Below are 25,233 nucleotides of genomic sequence, written 5' to 3' on the forward strand. Positions count from 1 at the left end.
GCTGTGTGTCAGACTAATGTCTTCTGGCTGGACAAGGGCACACAGCTGGGCATGGGCATAAAGCTCTGCAAAGTGAGGCTGCAGGCTACCCCTGCTGAGAAGGAGGGCTGCAACCTGCCTGGAGGGCAACTGGTCCTGACAGGCACCACTATGTATCCTATACATTTAGACTGAAGTTAGTTTTCCCTGGAACTCCAGGAGAGTAGAAGGAAGAGAGAGGAAGTGCACATATGCCATAGGAAGCCTGTTGTCTAGTTTCCATAGGTGAGTGCATCCCATTCAAAGCTGTTACAAACAGGTGACACAACTCGTTGAGGGATTTTATAGAAACTCAGGGCACGACGAGCTTTGATTCAAGAATCGTTGAAACACATTCCCCTTTCAATCTTGTTCTACTAACGTGTTCGAGAAGTGGTTTCCCATGGAGACAAAGAAAGACACACATCCATCATCTCCCATTGTCTTTAAGCCTCAGAGACAATGCGTAGCACATAAACATCTCTAGGCAGCAGGGAAATTATCCCAGTGGCACCAGAAACTTCTTCTTACTCATGTCAATGGTACTGACATAAATACTGATACCAAGGGGAATTTACAAAACAGGTATTCCTGACTATTAATGAGTGCTCCAGATGTGACAAAGTCATCGGCTACAACACTGGGAGATTGAAAGTATTTTCAGTATTTAGAGTCAGCCAAAGGATATAAAGAAAACACTCCACACCTAGAAATCTGAAAATAAGCCATGGATAACCCATGTTTTGGTGCTCTCCTTTCCTGATACCTGGAGCAAGGTAACCTGGTATATCCTTTGAGGTGTGTTAAATAACTACACTAAGATTTCTGTCCCGTAAAAGGAGTTTTCAAATTTTTCAAGAGAGAGTAAGTCTCTGACCATTTATTCCTGACAAGGATTTGCTTTCTCCTTTGCTTTACAACCATTTTCTGCACTTGTTTAGTTGCAAGGTATATTTCCTAGCTATGGGGCAAGACTGGAGTAGAGGATGGGAGAACAGATGCTGTCTCTCAGACTTGCAAAGTCCAGGCTTGTCACTGCTTCCAAGGTCTCTGCTAATGGCCCTGTTGGCTCAGTGGCTTCTAGTCCTCTCCCTGAGTTCAGCCCCATTCTATCTTCCTCCAGCATGGCTGTGACAGGAGGAAGCAGGCTTCTCCAAATTAGTGGGCTTGTTCCCAGTGCACGGGGCACTGTGGGAGAACACATGACAGTGGGACTGGGCAGTGAATGGGGCATGTGGGCTTAGACAGTTTGGCAGAGCATAGGGACTCTGAGGGGGCACTTGCAGATGTGCTGTAAATGGCATCAGGCATTTTCAGAGCCTTCAAGGCAGGTGAGGGGAGAGGAAACAGATGCAAAAAGAAGAAGGAAGCAACTTCAGAGAGGAAAAGGGGTCAGAAATGGCACACAGCTGTAGATTCAAGGTTTTGGATGAAAGGGGACCCTGAAGCTATAGAGAGAATTATCACGGCCAACATGGGAAAGTGGGAGAGGACAAGATCCCATATTTGCTGGGGCAAGACAGAGGAAGAGCTAGAGATAATGACTGGGAAGAGCCCTCTGTCTTACCCTTCTCATGCATAATGAAATGTAACGGGGCAGTTTTGGTCTTTCCAAAAGAGTGACCCTTGCTTCTTGATCCTGATTACAGTCCAGTAATCCCAATGACAGTAACACAGCTTTGGATTCAGCATAACACCAGCACGAGCTGAGCTTTTATTCCTGACATGTTGCCATTAAAATAAATGTGTAGATGCATTTGTGCATGTGTGTGCAAACAGAAGAAGGGTTACATTTATTACAGACATGAGAGTGGACGAGGCCAATGTTGAGGTGTGTTTGCACTCTGCACAGGCATCATGAGATCAATAAGGGTCACTGGGAAGGTAAACAAGGAGGAGCTACAGCAAAAGCTGGGGGCTTTCTTCCCCCACCTTGTCTGCCATGCCCACGATCCCTGCACCCATGCCTGCAGCAGCTGTGCTGAGAGACCCTTGGGCTGTGGCAGGAGGAGAAAGCTGCAGAGCAGGTGGTGCTGGCTGTGCATGGCCAAAGAAGGTCAAGAAGCAGAGGTCATCATCTGTCCTTGTCTTGGGGAAGGAACTGTCTGCTGTTGCGCTGGCTTTGCTCACATCCCAGGGTCTTCACCTAGTAATGTCTGGTGGCCCTGTGTGGTCAGCCAGTAACATCGTCACCAGCAGACGGGTAAATGCTTTGCAATAGAAGTCTTAACTTTTAACAACCCCCACTGTGGTTTGTGTCCCAGCAAGACAACAGCACTGGGTATTCACCTGCACCACTTGCAGAAGCCCCATCAGACTTGTTAGCATTGAAACACTGGCTCCTTAATGACACTTTGTGAAGCTCCTCTTGGGTGCCGTGGGACCCTCCCCTGTGCCGTTTGGGCAGGCAGAGCCTCAGCCTGCTGGCTTCACTGCCCCAAGTGCTGAGTAGGGCTGTGAGACCCACACGCTAGGTTCAGGCTCTGGCAGGGTGTTGCCTGCATGGCTGGTCAGGCACAGCCACCGCTACTGCTGTAGCATTTGTTACCCGTTTGCTGTCAGATAGAAGCCGGGATTTTACCCTTTACTTAGCTCAGGTCCAGTTCCCTTCCTAGCCATTGCCTTCTGTGTTCTTCCATCCACTTCTCCATCTATAACTGCTCCCTGGAAAAGCCATTGTCACCTGCTCCTCCCTTCCCTGTTGTGCTCTTCAGCTCTGCCTCCCGTGACATCCTAGTGATGAAGTGACTCCTATCAGATACCCACACTGAAATCCCTCCCCAGTTCCAAACCCTAGGCCCCAGAGGATGGCCCATAAGGAGCAAAACAAACAAGAGATTACTGCTGAGAAAACCACAATGGACTGTGGGATGTAGAGATTGGAAAAAAACACCTGATCACTCAGCATACCAAAAATAAGCTGCAAGTTGCATGCTCAGATGCTCTCGTGGACCTGGCCTTTGTTGAAATATGACAGGTGAAGTTCCTGTAGACCTCGCCTGTGATGGCGATTATGCCCTGTGGTTTGGTGGAAGGTCTGGAAAGAAAGAGGCCAGCATTTTGTGCACTTGGCTTGGATCAGCCATAAGGAGTCCACTGGGACATAATGGCAGGGTGGAGCACAGGCTCACATTTTGTGGCCAAAGGGAGACACACTGTCAAGGATGAAAGCTCAGGAGGGATTAAGCTCACAGTTACTTTCAGAAGAAAATGTCATTAAAGATAAACTTCCTTTTAGTGATGCCTGTCACTTATCCTAATGAGTCAAGGCTAAGTTGTGCGGCAGTCTTTAAAATGGAACAGGCAAAATCTTGAGGGATGCTTGGAGCTAGCAGAAGTGCATGCTCTGAGAGAGTTATTCTAATGTGTTTTGCACTGTGGTTAGAAGGGCATTTTAGCTGGGCTTAGATTGCAGGTGTGCAGGAAGGAAGAAATTCGGATTCAAACACCCCTGTTCTCAAATGAGAAAAAGGTACTTACACAGGTGCCAAATGACTTGATGTTTGCTCGTAATCTTGCTGAATCTGACCAGCAAGGAAGATATGAGGGAGAGAAGTGGAAATAAGCCTTGGGAATGAGCAGGAAAAGATCCAGCCCCTGAGCAAGATTTTGGATCCACATCCTGCAGATACATACTGCTCCCTCAAGCTCTATGATGGGTGTATGCAGGACAGTGTTTTGCTGGGTGGTGTAAATAGGGCAGATGCTTTCCTGTTGAGGAGCATCAGAGATACATCAGCTCCCTGGCTGGACTTAACAACAACTTAGTCTCTCTCTCACCAAGACAATGGGCACAAATCATAATAGCAAGACCAAGTCACAGTCATCATTGTCCTTTTCTCTGGCTGTGTTTCATTTGTTGACTGTAAACTACTGACATAGAATGGAAGGGTATAGGAGAGCCCATTTGTTGAGAGAACCGGTACGCTCCAGATGAACAAGGTGTTCCTTGATCTCACACCAAGAGCCAAGAGGAGAAAAGTCACAAACTTAGTCGTGTTGTCCAACTTCCTCAGCTTGAATGGAGCAAAAAAGGACATGGACCTAATAGCCACCAGCTTGAGGGCCCAGGGGCACACTGTGGTCTGATGAAACAGCAGGAGCTTTTGTTCCTGGAGGAGAGGCCATCATCAGCTGTGCTGAAGCAGAGTTGTTCTTCACTGAAAAGCTCGACACCCACCTAGGCTGTAAAACAAGACCATTCCTCTTCCCTACACAGGGTGGTACAAAATGAGGAACTGGATAATGTTCTTCAGGACCACGGTGGTGTTGTCAGGGCCTGGCAAGAATGACACAGACATGCAAAGGAGTGTGAGTCAGGGGGTACCCTGCTTCTGAAGTGGGAAGCTGGGCCAGGTGACTCCCAGAGGTCCCTTGCAGTCAAACTTCCTCTATGGGTCTGTGTGTGCAGGAATTCTCTCTGGATCTGAGGAGAAGGCAAATGCAGGGATAAGGAAGGACAATAAAGGCCATGCAACTCTCTTACAGGCCAAGTTATCCAAGTGTTGTAGGTACCATCTTGATGCTGCACTGTGAGGGGAATGACAGAAGGAGGTGGTGTGGGGTTCTTTCTGTATCTTGGTTAGAATGATTTAACAAACGACTTCTTCTGTTTTAATAAGATAGAAGAAGAAGAGGCAGGTAGGCAGCAAGTAAATCTTACGTCCCTTCAGATGCTGGGAAGATCCTGACTGGTAGAAATATCCTGGAACTGGGGAAGATTCAATATGAATGCATTTCAATAAGGTAAGCAAGGGATTAGAAATGCTAGTCGGTTTAATAGTAGAACTGGAATTATTTTGTGAACTGTGCGTTCATTTTAATGTAGACTTAATTTAAAATAACTGTTTTCAAGACATTCTGTTTTCACCCTAATTGACACTTGTCAACTTCATCATGACGGAAAGTTGTTATTTTGTCCAACACATAACCTCCCCCCCAAAAAAAAAGAACCCCACAACAACCCAGAAAAAGAAAGACAATAAGGGCAAGCTATACAGTAAAGTTCTGGAAAATTATTCAAAACTCCTCAAAGTTTGTGCAGATATTAGAGAGATTAGATCTCGCAATTCAGATCTACATTGCTCACTATGGTGAATATGGGTAGTATTCACCTTCCACTGGAGTCAGAGGGAAAAAGAGGGAGAACAGAACTGCAGTGTGAAAAGTAAAGGGAGGAACATTCTTAAGAAAACTTTCAATTTTCTTTCTTCCAGATCTCTATGGTTGCACTTTGTGCTGCCTTGCCTCCAGCACAGCATGCAGAATGAAACATCTGTCACAGAATTCATCCTGCTGGGGTTCTCCAGCAACCCAGCCCTGCGACTCTGCCTCTTTGGCCTTTTCTCTGTACTCTATTCTGCCACTCTGATGGAAAATGTACTTGTCTTTGTGCTTATCTGCCCGGACTACTGACTCCACAGTCCCATGTATTTCTTCTTCTGCCACCTCTCCATTGTGGACATCTGCTGTGTCTCCAACAATGTCCCCCGTATGCTGAGGAACCTCCTTGGACAAGGCAGAACCATCTCCTTTGCTGGGTGTGGGACACAGATACATCTTTATTTAATCTTTGCACTTACAGAGTGCATACTGCTGGCCATGATGTCTTATGATCGCTATGTGGCAATCTATCATCCCCTCTGCTATGCCCTCATCATGAACCGAAGGGTGTGCCTCACCCTCGCCACAGTTTCGTGGGCTTTGGGGTTCATATTTGGTACACTACAAGCCTCTCTGGCTTTACACCTGCCTTTCTGTGGCCTCTGTGAGGTTGGCCACTTCTTCTGTGAAATTCTTGCTGTCTTACGGCTGGCCTGCACTGACACTACTGCCAATAAAATCCTGATCTTTGCTGTTTGCATATGCTTTCTGCTCTTCCCTTTAGCCTTAATTCTAATTTCCTACCTGCACATCCTGTCCACCGTTCTGCCCATCCACTCTGCAGCAGGATGGCACAAAGCCTTCAACACCTGTGCCTCCCACCTGACCGTGGTGAGTCTGTTTTATGGAAATGCCATCTTTATGTACATGTGGCCTGGGAGCAGTAACTCACCTGGGCAGGAGAAAGTTCTTTCCCTTTTCTACAGTCTCGTCAGCCCCAGTGTGAACCCGCTGATTTACAGTCTGAGGAACAAGCAGGTGAAGGAAGCCTTGCTGAAGCTTCAAATGAGGAAAAGAGTGTTTCGTTCCATGTAGTTCCAGCTCTAGGCTTTCACCTGTCTCTTGTCTCTCTGCTTTTTCTTCCTGAGCCCTTTGGGTATTCCTCACTGAGTTTTAAGGGGTTAAAATGTAACACAAGATATGTATCTCTATACGGTCTAATGAATACCACAACACAAAATGTCTAATTATTATTCCTTTTATCAGAGATAACTAGTTTTTCTTCCTCATATGTGGCCATCCTAGGTAGGTTGTGTGTCTTACCAGAACTATTGACTGATCTGGGAAAAAACAGTCTATCTTCTTGTTTCTAACTAGCACTCAGAATAAAAATACTGTTGTAGTGGGATTTTTTTTCTGAGTATATCAGTTGACCTAATTTCTATTAGGGTGAGAGGAAATGGCCTCAAGTTTCAGCAGGAGAGGTTTAGACTGGATAACAGGAAAAAATTCTTCACGGAAAGGGTTATCAAACATTGGAATAGGCTGCCCAGGAAAGTGGTTGAGTCACTATCCCTGAAAGTATTTAGAAGACATGTAGCCGTGGTGCTTAGGGATATGGTTTAATGGTGGACCTGGCAGTGCTGGGTTAACAGTTGGACTCCATTATCTTAAAGGACTTTCCAAGCAAGACAATGCTATGCTTCTAATAAGACATTATTTTTTCCTATCATATTTGTATTTCCTATATCCTTAGGATGCTACATCTTCAAGTCTATTTTTAGAAAGAAAATAGGGAGAAAATAGAGAAAAACCCAGTTCACAAAATAATTCCAGTTCTACCATTAAACCAACTAGCATTTCTAATCCCTTGCTTACCTTACTGAAATGCATTCGTATTGAATCTTCGGTTGTTTCATCCATTATTCTATACCTAACTGCACTTCAGATTGCTGAACAAAGGATGCCTTGTGTAGGATGGCAAAAGGCTGAACTAAAGAAAGCCCCAAACAGAACTCCACCAAACAGGTCTCCATCCCAGCTCTGACAAAGAGAGCATGAGAGCGCAAGAAGATCCTGACTGTCCTTCAATAGGAAGCATGATGCTAATGGCATGGATTATTATTATTGATCAGTCTGGATGTCAGTCAAGCTCTGCCCCATCTATGCCCCCCTTCCCAGCTGCCTCACACCTCTGGGCAGAGTGCTCAGTATGTCCTTGGCTCTCAGACCAGAGCAATTAAAAACATTAACTCTGTCCTGGGGTATTATCTTTTTCTCTCAAACTAAATTCAAACAACAACTGTGCTAGCTATGGAAAAGAAAGGTCTCTAACTGCATGAAGAAAATTAACTCATTTTAGTCAAACCAGCACAGAACATTACTAACATTTATACAGAAGAGTTCCCTTACCTGTAGCATTTGGAGAAACGTGATTTGTTTAGCTCTCTGTTTTTGATCAGGGAAACCTTTATAGAAAGTTATGTGTATTTTCTCAAAAAACAGGCAAAACAAAGAGCTGTTCCACTCCTTATATTCGTTTGTTTTTAAAAGCAAAGTTTTCTGTATAATATGTCTGAAGGGACACTGTTTTGATTGCCCACAGGCAATATGAAAATCAATCTCGAGTATAAATCCCCAGAGTTCTATACCTGAACTCTGGAGATCCTTCCTGAAGTAAACACCACTTTATTCTGAAATGGGCATGGCATTGTACTTACTGGCCCTTCATTCATATGGGTTTCTTTTCTGTTAAACACAGTCTCCTCCATCACTTTCCCCTTTATGCCTTGGCTGACTCTCAGAATTTCCCTGCCTCCAACAGCACACAGAGCTTTTTGTTTCTGACATATTAGCATAGGATAAATCCTACTGTTAGGAGTTAACAAATCCAGTATCTAGATGCAGTACAACACTCCTGCAGCTCCATGTCCCCATATTCAGCCAAGAAGAGAGGCTGAGCAGGTTATCCAACTGGCACACATACACATGAATACATATACCCTGTCACATAGATGCATATTGATTGAAAAAAAAGCACTCACACAAATACAAACAGCACAAAAAGCCTTGATGATGTCCCCTCTCAGGCTAATCAGGATGAAGATCACTCAGTGGAAAATACATACATACGGATACACAAAGTCATATGGGTCCCATCAGACAGTTGAACTATTCAGTACTTGTCCCCAGGATCCAATTGGTCTCCCAGTTGCCTCAAGTTCAAAAACACATCCATACAAAATGGTCTCTTCAGTAGCTGTTCCAGAACTTTAACCTTACCAGATCCTCTGGTCTCTCCTATAGCTGGCTTGGGCCTCCCAGTCCCTCTAGTATCTGACTCTCAAACCCTCTGTTTTCTTCAGTGTGTGTCCCAGACCTATGATCACTCCAGTCCCTGGGTCCCAAGCCCCTTATTCTACTTGCTGACTAGTCCAGCTTGATGCTTACTAGCAATTGCACACACTGACATACACATCCTCACAATATGCACACACTGCAGTCTCCACAGCTGCTAGTGCCTCAGGTCCATGGTCTCCTGTTGCCCAGGGTCCCCTTCCCGTCACTGGCACTTAGACATTACACACTGTGCTGGTTTGAATGAAAGCGAGTTAATTTTCTTCATGTAGTTAGAAAACTTCCTTTTTCCTAGCTAGCAGGGTCATTTTTTGGATTTATTTTGAGAACAAGAAGATATTGCCCCAGGACAGAGTTAAAGTTTTTAATTGTCGTTTTCTGGGAGCCAAGATCTTTCTGAGCACTCTGCCCACAGGTGTGAGGCAGCTGGGAAGAGGGGCATAGATGAGGCAGAGCTTGACTGACATCCAGACTGAACAATAAGAGTATTCCATCCCATTAGCGTCATGCTTCATATTGAAAGAAAGTCAGGATATTCCAGATAGGGGTGTAGTCAGGATACACAGAGACCTGTTCTGGTTCTGCTGCATTTCAGTGGAGTTCTGCTCATGGCTTTCTTTAGTTTGGTCTTTTGCCATCCTGCTGTTTTGCAGAGGCCTCTGGGCCTTTCTGCCTTTTTCTTTCCTCTCTCTCTGGGATCAGGCACTGCTTTCTGGGACTGGATGCTCAGAGCAGACGGAGCTTGTGAGGAATTGCATTGAGTATCTTTTTTTTATATTCTGTTTCCATTTTATATGTAGTAGTAGTAGTATATTAGTGTTATTTTGTTATTTTACGGAATTCTGTTTATCTCAATCCATGAGCTTCTCCCTTCACTTTTGATTCTCTCCCCTGTTTCAGGGGGAGTGAGCAATTGGCTATTGTGGTTACATTGCTACCTTGGGTTAAACCACGACACACACAAAGTAGGGACCTCATTCAGAAAAAGAGAAATGTTGTTTAATAAGAAGTTGGGACAGATTGTGGTGATAGCATGAGCAAATTTGGGTTCTGGCTTCTATTTAACATCAAACAAGATTAGCCCCTACTTGATTATTTCTTGCACACACACATGCACACACACACACACCGGGAGGTTACTGCAGGTCTGGGAAGAGTCAGGCAGAAAGTTGCCTTCATTCCTGCTGTGCAGCTGCTCACCGTTACCAGTTTTGGAGGTTGCTGGTTGTCCTGGTTTTGTTAAAAGACAAGTTTCTCTTTTAGTGAATCTGCCTGTCAGCTAAAGCCTTCATATTAGCTGCATTTTCCTGGAGAACCAGATACATGTTTTGGTAAACATAGCAATGGAATGCGAAGTTATTGATAAGCATGGATGGACATCTCGTGAGAGGGGCAACGAGAAACAGGTGACCAAGAAACTGACCAGCTGTGTATAACATTCCGTTCACTTGAATACTTCATATAAAAGTGGGAGATCACGAGGATCTCGTCCCTTTTTCCCTTTTTGCTTATGGCTGACATTTGGAGAGGACCTTGCTAGTCTTCCCTGCAAAATGAGGCCTAGTGACAGACTGAATCCAGCTCCGGCTGGCTGCAGAGTCCAATCCAGGACTTTGGGTGCTGGCTCTGTAGTTGCTGAGACTTTCAAGATTGGTTTTGTATATTTTGTATTATTTCTCTATTCTTATTAGTAGCATTAGTAAAACATTGTTAATTTTTCCAACTCTCTTCTCTCTGTCCTTCTTTTCCTCCCGATAGCCTGTCCTTAGTGGGAAGGGGGGAGAGGGAGGGGGAAGCGGGGGGAGGGGAACAGGAGGTTAACAATACATCTACCAGGGTTTTATTGTCACCCCGCAATCAAACCCCTCGACACCGGTCAAGGTCCCTGAGCATCCCCTGAGATTTGTCTCCATGCAGTTCTCTGGTCTTCAAGATCTTCCCCAGTTCCAGGATATTTCCAGCAGTCAGGATCTTCCCAGCATCTGAAGGGACATAAGATTTACTTGCTGCCTACCTGCCTCTTCTTCTTCTATCTTATTAAAACAGAAGAAGTCGTTTGTTAAATCATTCTAACCAAGATACAGAAAGAACCCCACACCACCTCCTTCTGTCATTCCCCTCACAGTGCAGCATCAAGATGGTACCTGCAACATTTGGATAACTGGGCCTGTAAGAAAGTTGCATGGCCTTTGTTGTCCTTTCTCATCCCTGCATTTGCCTTCTGCTCAGATCCAGAGAGAATTTCTGCACACACAGACCAATAGAGGAAGTTTGACTGCAAACCCAGCATACATCATTGGCAACACTCAGCGTTTGAGTGCCAAGAAAGCCCTGGAGCAATTGAGACAGGACAAGCCCAGCTCTGAATCACCACTTCTGAGAAAGCTGCTTTAGCTGAGGGCAGTACCTTCATGTCCCCTGCCATAATTTTCACAGTTACATTCAGAAAACTAGACACCAGGGACGACAGTTTCTGGAATACTGAAATGGCTGAGAAACCAAACTCCAGCTTCAAAGAAATCCGTGTCACTTACAAATGTCCTTGTTAAAAGTCTGCCAGAATCTTAAAACTGAAAAAGTTGCTAGCTTATTGCCATCTATATGCTTATTTTTCTCTTTAAATGAACAGTCCAATTTTCAAGTAGGAAGAACTAGGCCAGGCCACCCTTACACTACTTGGAGATTGCCCTGCTGACGTTCGCTTTTGGTTCTCAGATGAAAATGCTACAGTCTGGCAATAATGTAGTGCATTAACAGCTGTCTGACACACCTTATTCTGTGAACACAAGCTCAGCAGAAATTATTTCCTGTGTTCCTCCTACCTTTCAGTTCCATCTTAGAGAGACAACAGCTGAAAAGGTAATTTTATGTGGTCCAAAGCAAAGCCTTGCTTGTCTAAAGCTACAAGTGAAGAACTCAACCAGTGTCACACATGTTGAATAGAGACAGAGTGGCTTGTTGTGTAAAAATCAGAGCTCAGCTAACTGGCATGTGAGTTTTCTTTCTCCAGCAGGATGAAGAAATCAAACTCCAGAATATAACTTGGTATCATTAAGTCCCTTTGAAACCATCTTTGCAGCATCTTTTTGCTGCATGTGAAACAGGTTACAGAAGTAGCTTTGAATACTAAATACAAAATACACTTGGATTCTGGTGTGTTTCCTTATGGCTGATTCAAAGCTGTTCAAAGTACAGAAGTCAAGAGCAAGCTTTAGAATCTGCAGAAAGCTGGTCAGTTGGAAAGATACTTTTCCAACTTCCTTCAAAATGCTGCAAGTAGGAAAATCTATCCTGTAAATCTTCAGAAAAACTAATTGGCCTATCTATTATGTTTGCTATTTCATGTGACCAAAAGCATCTTATCAAGGCACACAGTGATATAGCTCACTTCAGTGCTCACTCCTCCTGGAAGTGCATCCCACAGCAATTCAGTAGCATTGAGAAACACTATGGAATAGCTCGTAACAAGTTGCAAATTCAACGTTCTACTGAAATTTCAAAGCAGACTGAGCAAAGGCTGCTGTTTTATTCTGTCTTCTCTGAGACACACCACTGTCTTAACTCCTAATTCAGCAAAAGAAGAGGGACATCACCTGCAAGAGACAAAAGCTAACATTCAAGGGCTGTGCAAGAAGGTTTAATAAAAAGCACCACAACAAAATACATAACGTAAACTCCAAGCCAGCATCAGCCTGGAACAATCTTCACCTGGAAAAGTGAAATTACAGGAAAGCTCTAGAAAGAACCAAATATCCTTTTAAGCAGGCCCACCATTACAGACTGAGGCTTCAGGAAGAAAAGTACACATGGAAATATTAATAGCCTGACTCAAGATTATCTTGATAAACTGCAGTAGAGACAAACTTACACATCAATTTTGTTTTTCTAAATAATGACATGCTTTTAACCTGCCAGAACAGTTTAGTGCAGAGCTATGAATTAATGATGGACTGCATTTTCCTGAAAGTAGCTGATGTCTTGTGAGAGCTGCCAGAGACATTTAAGATAAAGTGCATCATATAATGAGAAAAATGTGTAAATTATCTGAGGAGTGAGCCTTTCTACCCCACTCACAACTTTGGAAATTATGGTCTGCTTATTTCCAAGACCTGCTCTTCTTTTTCACTGAAATGCTCCCTAGCTCCCTCTCTAGCACAGATTAAACCAACTCTTACTCCTTGCTTCAGCATCTTGTGTCATGAGTTTACAGAGCATTTTCATGTTGGATATGACATGACATGCTGCTTGCCCACTCATGCCAGAAAGGTGCATTGTAACTTTGCTAGCAGCACCTCTGGGTTTTTAGGCTGGTTTGGCTAGCAGAGGCACAAGAGCTATTGCAGATCTCCTCACAGCAAGGAAATACATTTAAAGTTACAATGCATTGCTTCCACACCACTGGCTGATGCCCACCCTCCAAGCCCTCATTTTGGCACTCTTCAGTGACCTGGCCACCCCAGGTCACCTTGCAAAATCCAGTGTCCTCAAATTTTTGGTAGTCCTGCCGAAAGAGACCCCTGCAGCGGCTGACAGCACATCATAGTCAGTACAAGGAGAGGAAGAAATAAAGCCAATGAGGAGATGCTCAGCGGCGTGAGACACATGGTCTTAATTGCCAAAGCCCATCAAGGGGACTAGGCTTTCATCATCACTGCTGCACTGACCACAGAATTTCCAGGTACACTTCTTCCATGATCCTCAGGAACAGGGGTGCCTCATAATGAAAGCTGCTTCCCCTACTTGCACGAGCCTTACCTCATCATGCCAGGGCCTGGCGGCACAAGAGGAAGGCAGCAGGGTGCAGCTCAGGGACATGCCAACTCCAGAAGGTCCTGTCCCCTCAGTTGTGCTGAGAACCAGAGCACATGGGGCACAGATTACCCTTATCAGCACTGACCACCCCAGCCTAGCCCTTCCATGTCCCTCCCCACCAGCCCAGTTCTGGGCACTTCCCCACTGTGGCAGCCAAGGCAGCTGGCCTGGGGTCACCTAGGGAGTCTGCCTGCCTGGCCATTTGCCTGTGACTTCCATCAGGCTCTGTCCCCTTGGCTCTCCTCAGCTGCCAGGGGCCAGACAGGGAGGACCAGCACATTGAGTCTGGCAACAATCTGCATCCCAACAACTCCCTTAGGGGGAAAAAAGTAACAGAGAAGCAGATAAATGACAGAGACTACTGACTCCATGTACTGCTATGGTAAATTGTGCTTCTCTCTTCTGGCCAAAGCTCTTTGCCTGCTGCCTGGAAAGACAGAGACTCCCTATAGGCACAGGATAGGGAGGTTACAGGTGCCATGTTCTTGTTGAGGATGTCTTCAGGAGGCTCCTGGTCTCTCTGAGACATCAGTGCCCCCCTGTGCCCTCTAACCTGCTGACAGAAAATTTGCCTGGGGTCATCTCCACCAACGTGCCAACATTCTCTCTCCTCTGTCTCCTCAGCATGCTTTCCAGTCTGTCTTCTTATCAGCCTTTGTGTTCTGCGCTTGTCAGTATTTGCCCTGCTCTGTTTGACGCAGGAACATTGATCCAGTGACAGCTTTGCATTTAGTTTCCCTTTGCTTCCTGATTGCTTGTCTGTGCACCTCATGCCACACCCTTGGCTGCCACTCCCGATTCCTGGCAGTCCCAGAATAGCCAGGGACGTCATTTGAAGAGCTGTGCATGATTTATCTTTAATTACTGGGTACTCATCCCTAGATTTAATCATTGTTTATAATTATGCTAGTCCTGCTCATCGTGCAAGAGTGGTTTGGCACTGCTGTCCAAGGGCCCCTGGCTGCAGCATCACCTTCATACCATCTCTGCGTTGCATTGTTGGAGGGGCTCATGCCACTCTGTGCAGGAGAGTCTTGAGTTATGTGGCAGGACCCATTGTTTTCTTCCCTCAGGGACTGCTATTTTTATTTTTTCCTATGCAGCCTGCACAAAGGTTGGAACACTGTAACACAACAGTGTAATCCAGGATTATAAAGAATATACAACTGACCTTCACAGTACCATGGGGAAACCATAGAATCATAGAATGTCCTGAGCTGGAAGGGACCCACATGGGTCATTGAGTCCAGCTCCTGTCCCTGCATATGACAACCCCACAGTTCACACCATGTGTCTGAAGGCATTGTCCAATCGCTTCTTGAACACTGTCAGGCTTGGGGCCATGAAACCTCCCTGGGTAGCCTGTTCCAGTGCTCCACCACCCTCTGGGTGAAGAACCTTTTCCTGATGTCCAACCTAAACCTCCCCTGGCACATCTTCCTGCCATTGCCTTGCGTTCTGTCATTGGTCACTAAAGAGAAGAGTTCAGTGCCCACCGCTCTTCCTTCCCTTGTGAGGAAGCTGTAGACTGTGTTGAGGTCTCCTCTCAGTCTTCTCTTGTCCAAGCTGAACAAATCAAGTGACTTTAGCTGCTCCTCATACGGTTTCCTCTCCAAACCCTTCACCAACTTTGTAGTACTCTTCTGGACACTTTCCAGTAGCTTTATATCCTTTCTATACTGTGACACCCAGAACTGCACACAGTGCTCCAGGTGAGGCCGCACCAGTGCAGAGCAGAGCGGGACAATCACCTCCCTCGCCCGGCTGGCAATGATGTGCTGGATGTGCCCAGGACACGGTTGGCCCTCTTGGCTGCCAGGGCGCACTGTTGGCTCGTATTAAACTTGTGGTGGACCAGATCTCCCAGATCCTTCTCCACTGAGCTGCTTTCCAGCATCTCAGTCCCCACTCTGTATGTACAGCCAGGGTTGTCGTGTCCCAGGTGCAAAATCTGGCACTTGCCCTTGTTGAACTTCATGCACATGGTGATTGCCCAGTTTTCCAATTTGTCCAGATCCCTCTGCAGGTCCCCTCCGCCCTTGGGAATGTCAACAGCTCTCCCCAATTTTGTGTCATTCGCAAACTTACTAAGCAATCCCTCAAGTCATTTAGTTCCCTAAGTCATTTATAAAGACATTGAAGAGTGCTGGCACTAAGATGGATCCCTGTGGAACCCCACTAGTGACTGGTCACCAGCCCAACATAACCACATTTGCTAGATCACCTTGAGCCTGGCATGTCAGCCAATTGCTCACCCACTTCATTGTGTGTTTACCCAGCTGTGTGCTGGACATCTTGTCCAGGAGGATACTGTGAGAGGCTTTACTGAAATCCAAAAAGATTGCATTGACAAGCTTTCTTTGGTCAACTAGGTGGGTAACCTTGTCTTAGAATGAAATTAAGTTGGTCAGGCAAGACTTTCCCCTCATGAACTCATGCTGGCTGGGACCAATGACTGCATTGTCGTTCAGATGTTTTTCAATAACTCCCAGAACAATCTTCTCTGTGATTTTGCCAGGAACAGAAGTGAGGCTGACAGGCCTGTAGTTGCCAGGTTCATCCCTGTTGCCCTTCTTGTAGATTGGGACAACTCTTCAGATTCCCGAGAGTGTTGAAAAATCACAGAGAGAGGTCTTGCTATGATGTCAGCCAACTCTTTAAGCACCCTTGGATGAATCCCACCAGGCCCCATCGACTTGTAGGGATCTAGCTGGAGTAGCAGATCCCGTACAAGTTCCGGATTGATTGGGAGTTTTTTGTTCTCGCAGGCATAGTTTTCCAGCCCTGGGTTATGGGGGCCCTGAAGTCCATCATTGGTGTTGAAGACTGAGGCGAAGAAAGAATTGAAAGTCTCAGCTTTGTCCACGTCCCTGTTAATAAGCTGACCGTGCTCATCAGTTAATTGGCCAATGTTATTTCTAGCTTGCCTTTTACCATTAATATATTTTAAAAAGCCTTTTTTATTGTCCTTCACAGTATTGGCCAGCTTCAATTCTAACTGAGCTTTGGCAGCACAAGTTTCCTCCCTACAGTGGCGAGCAGCATTTCTGTAGTCCTTCCATGTTACCTGATCTTGCTTGCACTGACCATCTACTTTCTTTTTTTGCTGTATTTCAGAAGAAGATCCATGCTCAACCAAGCTGGATTTTACCTTGTCAGCTAGATTTTCGGTATTTTGGAATGGCCTGGTGCTGTGCTCTTAGTAGGTGGTACTTAAAAAGCGACCAACACTGATGGACCCCAACACCTTCAAAAGCTTATTCCCAGGGAATCTTACTAAGTATTTCTCTGAGCAGCCTGAAGTCTGCTCTCCTCATATCTAGTGTTAAGGTCTTGCTGGAAGTTTTCCTCCCATTAGCAAAGATTTCAAACCTGACTTCTTCATCGTTGCTGTGGCCAAGGGAGCCACCAGTTGCCATATCTCCCATGAGACCCTCTCTTTTAGTGAGAATCAAATCTATGAAGGCACCTTTCCTGGTCAGTTCCCTTAGTACCTGCACCAAGAAGTTATTGTCCAGATGCTTCAGGAATCTTCTGGACCTGTTGGTGTCAACTGTGTGATATTTCCAGTTGACATCTGGCAAGTTGAAGTCCCCCATAGGACAAGAGCAGATGATTTGAAGGTTTTACTTAGTTCCTTAAAGAATAACTCATTATTGTTGTCATCCTATTGGGTAGCCTGTAGTAGACACCCATGATGACATCTGCTTTATTTGTCTGACCCTTAATCCTCACCCAGAGGCTCTCAACTTTGCCATCACCAGCTGCCAGCTCCATGCACTCCAGCCCCTCTGCTACATACCGCGCCACTCCCCTCCCATCTCTCCTACCCTGCCTATTCCTTCTGAACAGCCTGTAGCTGTCCATCATGGCACACCAGTCACAGGATTCATCCCATCAGGTTTCGCTAATGTCAGTTATATAATATCCATGGGACTGGGCCAAGGCTTCAATCTCATCCATGTAGTGGCCAGTGTCACTGTGCTGATAAGGATTTATTCTTTCAGTTTCAGGATGTCCTTTTACTTTACACTTGACAGAGGGGCTCTGAATTCAGTACGTTCTTTTTCCATGGCAGCACCAGTCTGCAAGTAGACTGTTGTAGACTGGAAGGCGACAATAACCAGTTCTAGGGATCTTTACATTTTCCTTCAGTTGTCAGTGGTCTAAAACATTTGCTTTCAGCACTGATCAAACTGTATTTACTGCTTCAAGAGAGAAATTCTTTGTTCCTATCAGATTCAGCCATACTGAAAATTGGAACAATTACTAATCTAAGGCTTTGGGTCTTCTTCATACAATTAAAAAAGCTTCTACTAAAAATAAAGATGTATACAATAAAATGCAGACTTCGGCCACACCTAGACTTATTATATTTTTCTAGTTGTTGCTGCAAATGTCTTTGTAAGGTTTTTCTCAGCTACGAAAAAGTAAAGCTCCTGCTTACTGGTATGCTGCCTCCAGACATGTAGTTTTCAGTATAAGACCTCCCCATGTTCAGTTGTGCAGTTACAACAGAGTTCTCTAGGAATACTGTTTACAAATTATATTGCAAAGCATTTCTTTGCTAATTCAAGGAACCTTTTTTTGCACCGTGGCCTTATTTTTAGAAACTCAGCAGCTCAGAGTGATAATAAATTCCTAAGATTTACACTGGTGGATAGAGAGAGACTGGGACACTGGTGCTTCTTCTCATCTTCTTAGGAAAGGACCTGAAATATGAGTTTACAAAGAAGTAGTTTTCAAATAATGTAATGTTTTGTTTGCTTTTGCCACAGACTTACAGTAGGTTGTCTTTCAATGTACTGCATTTTACAGAGATCATATATGAACACACTGAAACATGTTTTGTGCAGTGATTGGTGCAGGTAAAACTGAACTACAGACTCTCACCTTATTCCTGTATAGCCAGAACAGCACAACAGTTGTTTCATATCACCAGGAATAAGTTTTCAGCAGGCCATAAGCCTTTGTTGAATGAAATGACATGCCTGAAAAATATCTTGTACTAAATGGAAGTCTTGGAGTTGCAAGGCATGTGTTGTAGCCATTACTCATGCATTGCTCAAGAGACTAGGAAAAACAGGTCTTAAAATACATTATGACATCATTTTATAAGGCATCTCTTATGTGTCTATGTCTCTTATGTCTCCTGAACCACTAGCAGTCCATAACATTGTATTAGCTCGTTCTTAGCTTATCCATAAGATCATCTAGTCTTTGTTGTGTTTCCAATTAGAAGTTTCATAATCAAGATGCCTGATTACCTGCACGATGTAGTCCACTTGACTTTTCATTGAACCATGCAACCGGGGAGCTGTCGCTCATAGACATCTGTTTTGGTTCTATTGTAGCTGATGCTACAGAGTCAGCACTGAGAGTCTTTCCTGGCTAATGGACCAACTGCAACTTCAACCTGTACAGGACTTGTGAAATGGTGTACCTCTCTATTGGCAAAGATTATCCCTGAGCAGGAAAAGCAGCAATATTTTTAGGTTTCAAGCCTGGCTTTCCTGTGATTGCAAAATATATTTTTGAGTTATAGAGTTTGGATGTTTCCAAGAGGGTGAAATCAAGAGGATTCCAACAAATGGGAGATTTCTGAGTGAGCCAGTGCGGGGGCTGGTGTATTGTTCTCTTAAAAAAAAAAAAAGAAAAAAAAAAAAAAGAAAAAATAAAGGAAGCAAAAAAAAAAAAAGAAACAAAAACAACTACTGGATATGAAACCAAAATGACTGCTTTCTCCACAGGGAGATAAATGCTATTTAGAATCTGAATCTGGAGGGAACCAATTTGGATTAATTTTCTTTGTAATTGTCACCATTTAAGACTGGGCTGGCAATTAGTAGGTGACAGATTTTTTCTATTAACCCCCACCATCCCCACCAGGGAAAGAGAAAAGAGAAAAGGAAGAGAGAATTATAGGTTGAAAATTAAAACAGCTTTACTACTACTGCTACTAGAAACATTGCAAAATATGCAAAATCAATACATAGTCTCTCTGATGATATGAAAATCTTGGAACTGTGTGCTGCCAGGGCTGGTACCATCGATGCTGCAGGGCAGGCACTAGGAAGTTGTGGCCTGGACTAATCAGCAGATGGGTACCAGATTCAGAAATGCACAGGTTAGGATCAGATGCAGGAAAACAATGAGCAGGGTCCTCCACGGGTGCTGGCCATGGAAGAAGAGAGTGAGACCCTAGTGATGCCTCAGTTTTAAATGGAGTATGATGTGTATGGGATACAATACTTCACAGATCAATTTTGGTCACCTGTTACGGCTACTCCTCTTACAAGTATGACCCTTTTATGACCCTTTGCTTGTGGAACACAAGGGGTTTGTCAGAGACCTTTGTTTCTGTAGAAAAAAGTATAAGCAGGAGCCTTCTCTGCATACCATTTCAATGGTTAACCTGTAAACATTTGACATTATCAGTTCTGGGAGCAGACATTGTCTGAAAAAACATGTAGCCAACTTCAGAAAGTGTAGTTACTTAGAAGAAACTTAAGTGAAAGGAAAAAATGCTGAAAGGAGAATTGGTCCTGTTCTAGCCAAAACCAGAACAGTAATAGAATAAAAAAAATTAAGATGGTGACATTTCAAAAGGGAAGCTCTCAATTCTGTTTCTTTGTTTTAATTAAATTACTGTTTGCCTTTTTTAATGCCCTGTGCATCAGTATGCCTGTCTCCACCTAAAGTAGCAGAACAATATGACTAAGGGAACAAAGAAAATAATGAAGACAGGAAAACTTTTCTACTGAAGGAAAAATTCTTTTTACCCTTTAAAAGGCTTCCTGACACATTTTCATCCCTTGTGATCTGTGAAATACGCGTTCACAGTCTCTTAATGCAAAGGTCTATAATAACCAAATCTTAAGTTAAATTGATATGTCATTGATTCAAGGTTTTGAACCAATTCAGAGTGCCAACAATATAATTACTGCACCAGAATTACATCATCCATAGATTTTTGACTATTTTATTTTTTGAAAATTAAAATTTTATATCAAATGGTTTATTTAAGTACAGTAATATTAAATACTTGTTAATAAAATAATAGGGAATAATAGTTATTGTTTGTACTGCTCCTGCACTCTTCTTGATTTCATCTTCTATCCTTCTCATTACATGTTCCTATGGATTCTCTGGCTGGCTTTGTTTTCCTGTTGGTTTTGAAGACAGGTTGATTATTAGATTTGTTTGCCTTTGCTAGTATTTTTAGAATATTTTTTCTGGACTGTCTTGCTATGTTTATGTCCCATTTTCATCATTTACACACAGCAGGGGGTTTTCAAGTATGTCTATATACATTACACTTTCTAGATCAAGAAAAATAGATTATATGTTTCATGCCATATGAGGTTGCAATACTACAGTTCTCATAGGCAAAGCCAAAATATGTTCCAGAAAGATAATGTTGAGAGAATACTTGTTAGTTCACTATCAGTCTGTAACAAAGATCTTGCAGATACTGAGCAGTGTGCCATTTACTCTTCTCAGTATAACAGTGTTCCAATAATTAATATTACCTGATTTTTATTATTACAGAATATGAGCAATATCAGAAAAATATTCCATCCATTCAACATGAAATAATACAGCATCCTCTACCAAATGCACTATAAGCTGCCCATTGCCAGCAATCATTTTGAGAAATACCTTCACTTGCAAACCTAAAAGCTTGCAGATGGGGACGTGCCTTGGAAGAGTGGAAGTCTGTGAAGGCAAATTGATCCAAAGTATCCAGACTCTGAGACATACATAATGCTATTCAGAGATAAGTTGTTTTTTTGAAACAAGATGTCTTGTCAGAGTGGATTTGATAAATGTGTCATGGGGAAGGATTTCTCATATTGCAGTAGAATTTCCTGAGGAGATCACAGGCTAGCAAATAGCCTGTTAATGGGGGTATTTTTGTGTAAGTGAAATGCTAGCTGAGTCTCTGACTCCATATCTACCTGTTTTAGAGAAAGAAACCAGACAATAAAACAGGTATTGTAGTGTGGGATGAACTGTTTGTACTTCATCTCAGGTGAAGTAATGACTTAGAAAGTACTCTCAGTCCTTAGATATTGTGCAACTATAAAGTGAAGCCATAGAAGAGAAACAAGTGATTATGTATTACTCATTCTTCTGGAAAATCCAAGGCTTCACTGCTGAGAGCTGCTCATATTTACACTACACTTTCTGCTATTTCTCTGACACAAAGGAAAACAGACATGATTTATATCCATATTGACCAAGAATTTGAATGTCTCAACTCCACTTTCAGATTATGCAGTGCTCTGAATGGCAAATGGACATTCTTTGTTGTTTTTATTTTCTAATTTATGACTACATCTAGTGTCTAGATTCTGGACATACAGCTATACTGGGCATTTTGCAACAGCATAGGGACTCTGAGATGTTCTATACAATCTAGCTAGGTATCAGAGGTTGGCTAGTCACAACCTCATAGAATTCTCTGTTGTGAGTGCAGTGTATGTGCGAAACACTGAACTTAACTGCTCTCAGAAAGTGAGTAATATCAGTGTTAGTTGGAAAACTTTACATTGCCATGCCACATATGTGTGGCCAGTGTAAAAGGAAAAAAGAGGATGGGTACATCTGATGTGATAAAATGGATAGGCAAAATCAGTTTATTTAGAGGAAAACTGAATTGTGAAAAACATATTTCCAATGCAACTGCACCAATCATCCCTCTGACTCATCTAGACAAAGAATGGGGAAAAAAAAACCCTGTATGTGTATATACAATTTCTTCATTACAGAGAGTAAATGCAGTAACTTTCTAAAGTCTGGACTGAGTGAATTGAAGACATCTTTATCCTCTGCTGTCCAAACAGCCTGCAACACGAGTCTGCTTTGAAAACCAAGTATACATGTGATACTTAAGTCTGTATTTGCATTGTTTTGGTCTTGAAGGGCATTTGGCACTGTTCCTTGTTTCATCAGTTTTCTAGCCAGACAATGATTTCAAATGACATCTTTCCTTATGCCAATACAAAGCAGTGCCAGTCTAAAATCAACAGATTGGTTTATTTTACATCCAGTATAAAGGTACCTTCATTTTGTCTGTCATGTAACAACTGTTTAGTGTGAGGTTCATTATCTCCCCCATGTTAAATCTTGATCTTCATGCTTCCAGATGATTAATAACCCCCTGCTCCTAGCTTCTTAAACGTACAACCCAAAACTTCTACTTTTTCCCTCCTACAGGAGACAACTGGAATAATTTCCCCATTATGCTGTGGTCTTCTTAAGAATTTTCCCTGACATAGTAGTGATGTTCGTAACAGACCTGAGCTTACTTTTTTATCACAATGTTGATACAATACAAAGAGTTCCTCTAGGATCAGTAAGTTCATAGAAACATAGAATCATAGAATGCCCTGAGTTGGAAGGTACCCACAACGATCATGGAGTCCAACTCCTGCCCCTGCATAAGACAACCCCAAAATTCGAACCATGTGCTGAGGGTGTTGTCCCAATGCTTCTTGAATATTGTCAGGCTTGAGGCCACGACTACCTTCATGGGGAGCCTGTTCCAGTGCTCCACCATCCCATCACCCTCTGGGTGAAGGATCTTTTCGCTAAAGTAATGAATTCAACAGCTTGTTTCCAGGGAAATATATGCACTTTAGTTGATCTGACCATCATGGCTTCTAAGATTTCAATTTCTCAAATGCTTTATCTTTTTTTCTTTTTTCTTTTTTTTTTCCCCATGTCCATGTATCAAAAAGAAAACCCTCTTACATTCATGCTAAAGGAACACTGTACTTAAAGGATGAGCTTTTGCACCAGGGCCCTGGAATTGATTTATATTTCCTTCTTCCTCCTTAATACTTTTTTTGCCTATTACTTTAAATAAAATAAAATTAAAAAAAAAAATAAAACACAGAGTCTGAGGCATTTCAAAGCTGAAAATATAAACATGTCGGTGACATGCTCTTAGCTGTCTTCTGCCCTTACTGCAACTAACACAGCAACTTTCTTCACAATGTGGCCACCCTGTTTGCACACGATCCATCTGCCATGCAGCATTGTCACTTTAATGTTGGGTTGTTTTGGAAGCTGTGTGCAACATTCCTCACTAGTAACCCAGTGGGAACAGACAGTAACTCCAGCAGCACCCGAGGCAGTTTTCTTTGTGCCCTAACTTGGTCAACAGAGAGCTTCCGGGAAAGATGGGTAGGCAAGCTGGTTAGGCATGGGCAGTTTTGGGTATCGCCTCTGCTAATGGAAAGAATAAACCCTGTACAGCTGAATCATCAGCAATAAAGTATTACATCATGAGAAATGAAACTGGTAGAATATGGCCTTCAGTAATCCCACATCCATTTGAACCACATCATGATAACAGTCCTCATTTCCTTCTCCTACCCCTTACCACTGAAATAACTTCAGGCCTACTCTGCATTGCCTAACCTTTTTCAGTGACTCTAGCTCTCTTTTATGTCCCTGGTTACTCCTACTGTACACTCAGCTTCCTCTTCCCGTTCATCACCTGTTTGACCGAGAAAGGGAAATTGCCTGTTCCTTCTTCTAGGTTGCAGTTACACACATGTTGGTAGGCTATGTTATTTTGTTTTATTGTTTCTTTTGTTTTGTTTTCTTTTCTTTTCCTGTGTAAGAGTGTGAATACAGTCCCCCATGACATGGTTGGTTAAGCATGGGAGCTGATGTCTAGAGATGATGTGAATTCTCCATCCTTGGAGACATTAAAAATATGACTAGACAAGTTTTAAATCTAGCTCTTCTTGAAAGAACAGATTGGACCACCTAATGTCAGGAGGTCCCTTTGTGCCTAAATTATTTATTATTCTATTTCTTGATTGTTCTGAAACTTCTTCACAGCCAGATTTACTTAAAATGCATCAGTAAGGCTTACAAGTTATTTGATGGAGGGAGCAGGAATAGGGAGAAAAAGCAGACTAACAGACAGAGGAGTGAAAAAATTAAGTAATGCTGTAAGATTCCTTTCCCTAGAGATATGCTTGTCCTGACCTCTGACAAAAATGATAGACAACCAGCCAACACCATTCCTTGTTAATTGTTACTGTGTGCAATAAGAAATCCAGATTACAATCAGAAGTTTTTTTCTGTGCCATACTGAATTCAGATATAGTCTGATGCTCTGTTATTACTGCCCAGGCCCCTATGCAGCCATACAACAGCACTGTGTTATGATTGCTTCTGCTTTGTGAGATATATCTGTGGGAGATCTTCACAGAACAAGGAAATACTTGAACAGTGGCAAATACAGGTTGAAATATTAAGGAACCTTCAGTCAATGACACAGTAATCAGAGAGGTAAGCGTCAATAAAACATTCAGATGGGCAAGAACCGGTTTGGCTTGCAATACCTCACAAAGCTATGTGAAATATGAGAGCTTTCCTAAGCTCCAGTTTGAGAGTTCAAGGAGTGTGAGAACAGACAGGAGAGAGGAAGATGAACCTATGCAAATTTTATGTATGTATCTCTTGTTAGAACATGATTGAAGCCATGGAGGAGGAGCTCCATCTCACACCAGTTTAAAAACCAGTATACAGGCTGTCCACTTGAGATCAGTTGTCTTTCTTCTTCACAGACAGAGATGTGGTCAAGAATTCTTCTGAGTATTCTGTCCTTGAACTGGATTTCCACAGTGTCTTCTGAACTGTAAGAGATCATACATTCTATGTTTTTATGATAAAATATTTTATTATATTTCCTAACAGTTAATTTCTTCTAGGACGTTGCTATATAATAAACAGAATGTTTGAGACATAGGTTCTGAAATGTGTCTGGAAGGGAAGTAGAGGACATTGAAGGATGATTTGGAATTATGTTCTCCATCATAAAACTGCTATAAAATCTGTTCTGAATGGCAGAAACCTAGAACTGGAGTAGATAAATTCTGAATTGCATGGATAAAGTAAGGAGGAGATTCAAGACTC

At 43.1% G+C, this 25,233-nt stretch overlaps 2 protein-coding genes and 1 long non-coding RNA gene across 4 annotated transcripts in view; 2 read left to right on the plus strand and 1 right to left on the minus strand.

Moving 5' to 3' along the window:
- LOC102086866 (ovostatin) overlaps window positions 1–25,233 on the plus strand; it is a 112,093-nt gene that overhangs the window by 54,528 nt on the left and 32,332 nt on the right. Inside the window, exons 1-2 of one of the 2 annotated variants that reach the window (XM_021297604.2) lie at window positions 24,711–24,766; window positions 24,885–24,955. In XM_021297604.2, coding sequence (XP_021153279.2) covers window positions 24,746–24,766; window positions 24,885–24,955 — 92 coding nt within the window. In that variant the 5' untranslated portion in view covers window positions 24,711–24,745. Of the gene's footprint in view, window positions 1–24,710; window positions 24,767–24,884; window positions 24,956–25,233 lie in introns of those variants that run through there. The other variant, XM_065048472.1, reaches the window with a different exon arrangement.
- On the plus strand, window positions 70–7,192 carry LOC135578148 (olfactory receptor 2A2-like). Its single transcript, XM_065048444.1, has 2 exons — window positions 70–4,764; window positions 5,235–7,192. Exon 2 carries the CDS (start codon window positions 5,446–5,448, stop codon window positions 6,214–6,216), a length of 771 nt encoding a protein of 256 aa, XP_064904516.1. The 5' UTR covers window positions 70–4,764; window positions 5,235–5,445; the 3' UTR covers window positions 6,217–7,192.
- On the minus strand, window positions 10,303–10,735 carry LOC135578150 (uncharacterized). Its single transcript, XR_010469493.1, has 2 exons — window positions 10,623–10,735; window positions 10,303–10,460 (listed from the first exon to the last, which is right to left on the minus strand). It is a non-coding gene; the product is annotated as an uncharacterized LOC135578150 (long non-coding RNA).

The sequence above is a fragment of the Columba livia genome, unplaced genomic scaffold, assembly GCF_036013475.1.
Source record: "Columba livia isolate bColLiv1 breed racing homer unplaced genomic scaffold, bColLiv1.pat.W.v2 Scaffold_83, whole genome shotgun sequence".
Lineage (NCBI taxonomy): Eukaryota > Metazoa > Chordata > Aves > Columbiformes > Columbidae > Columba > Columba livia.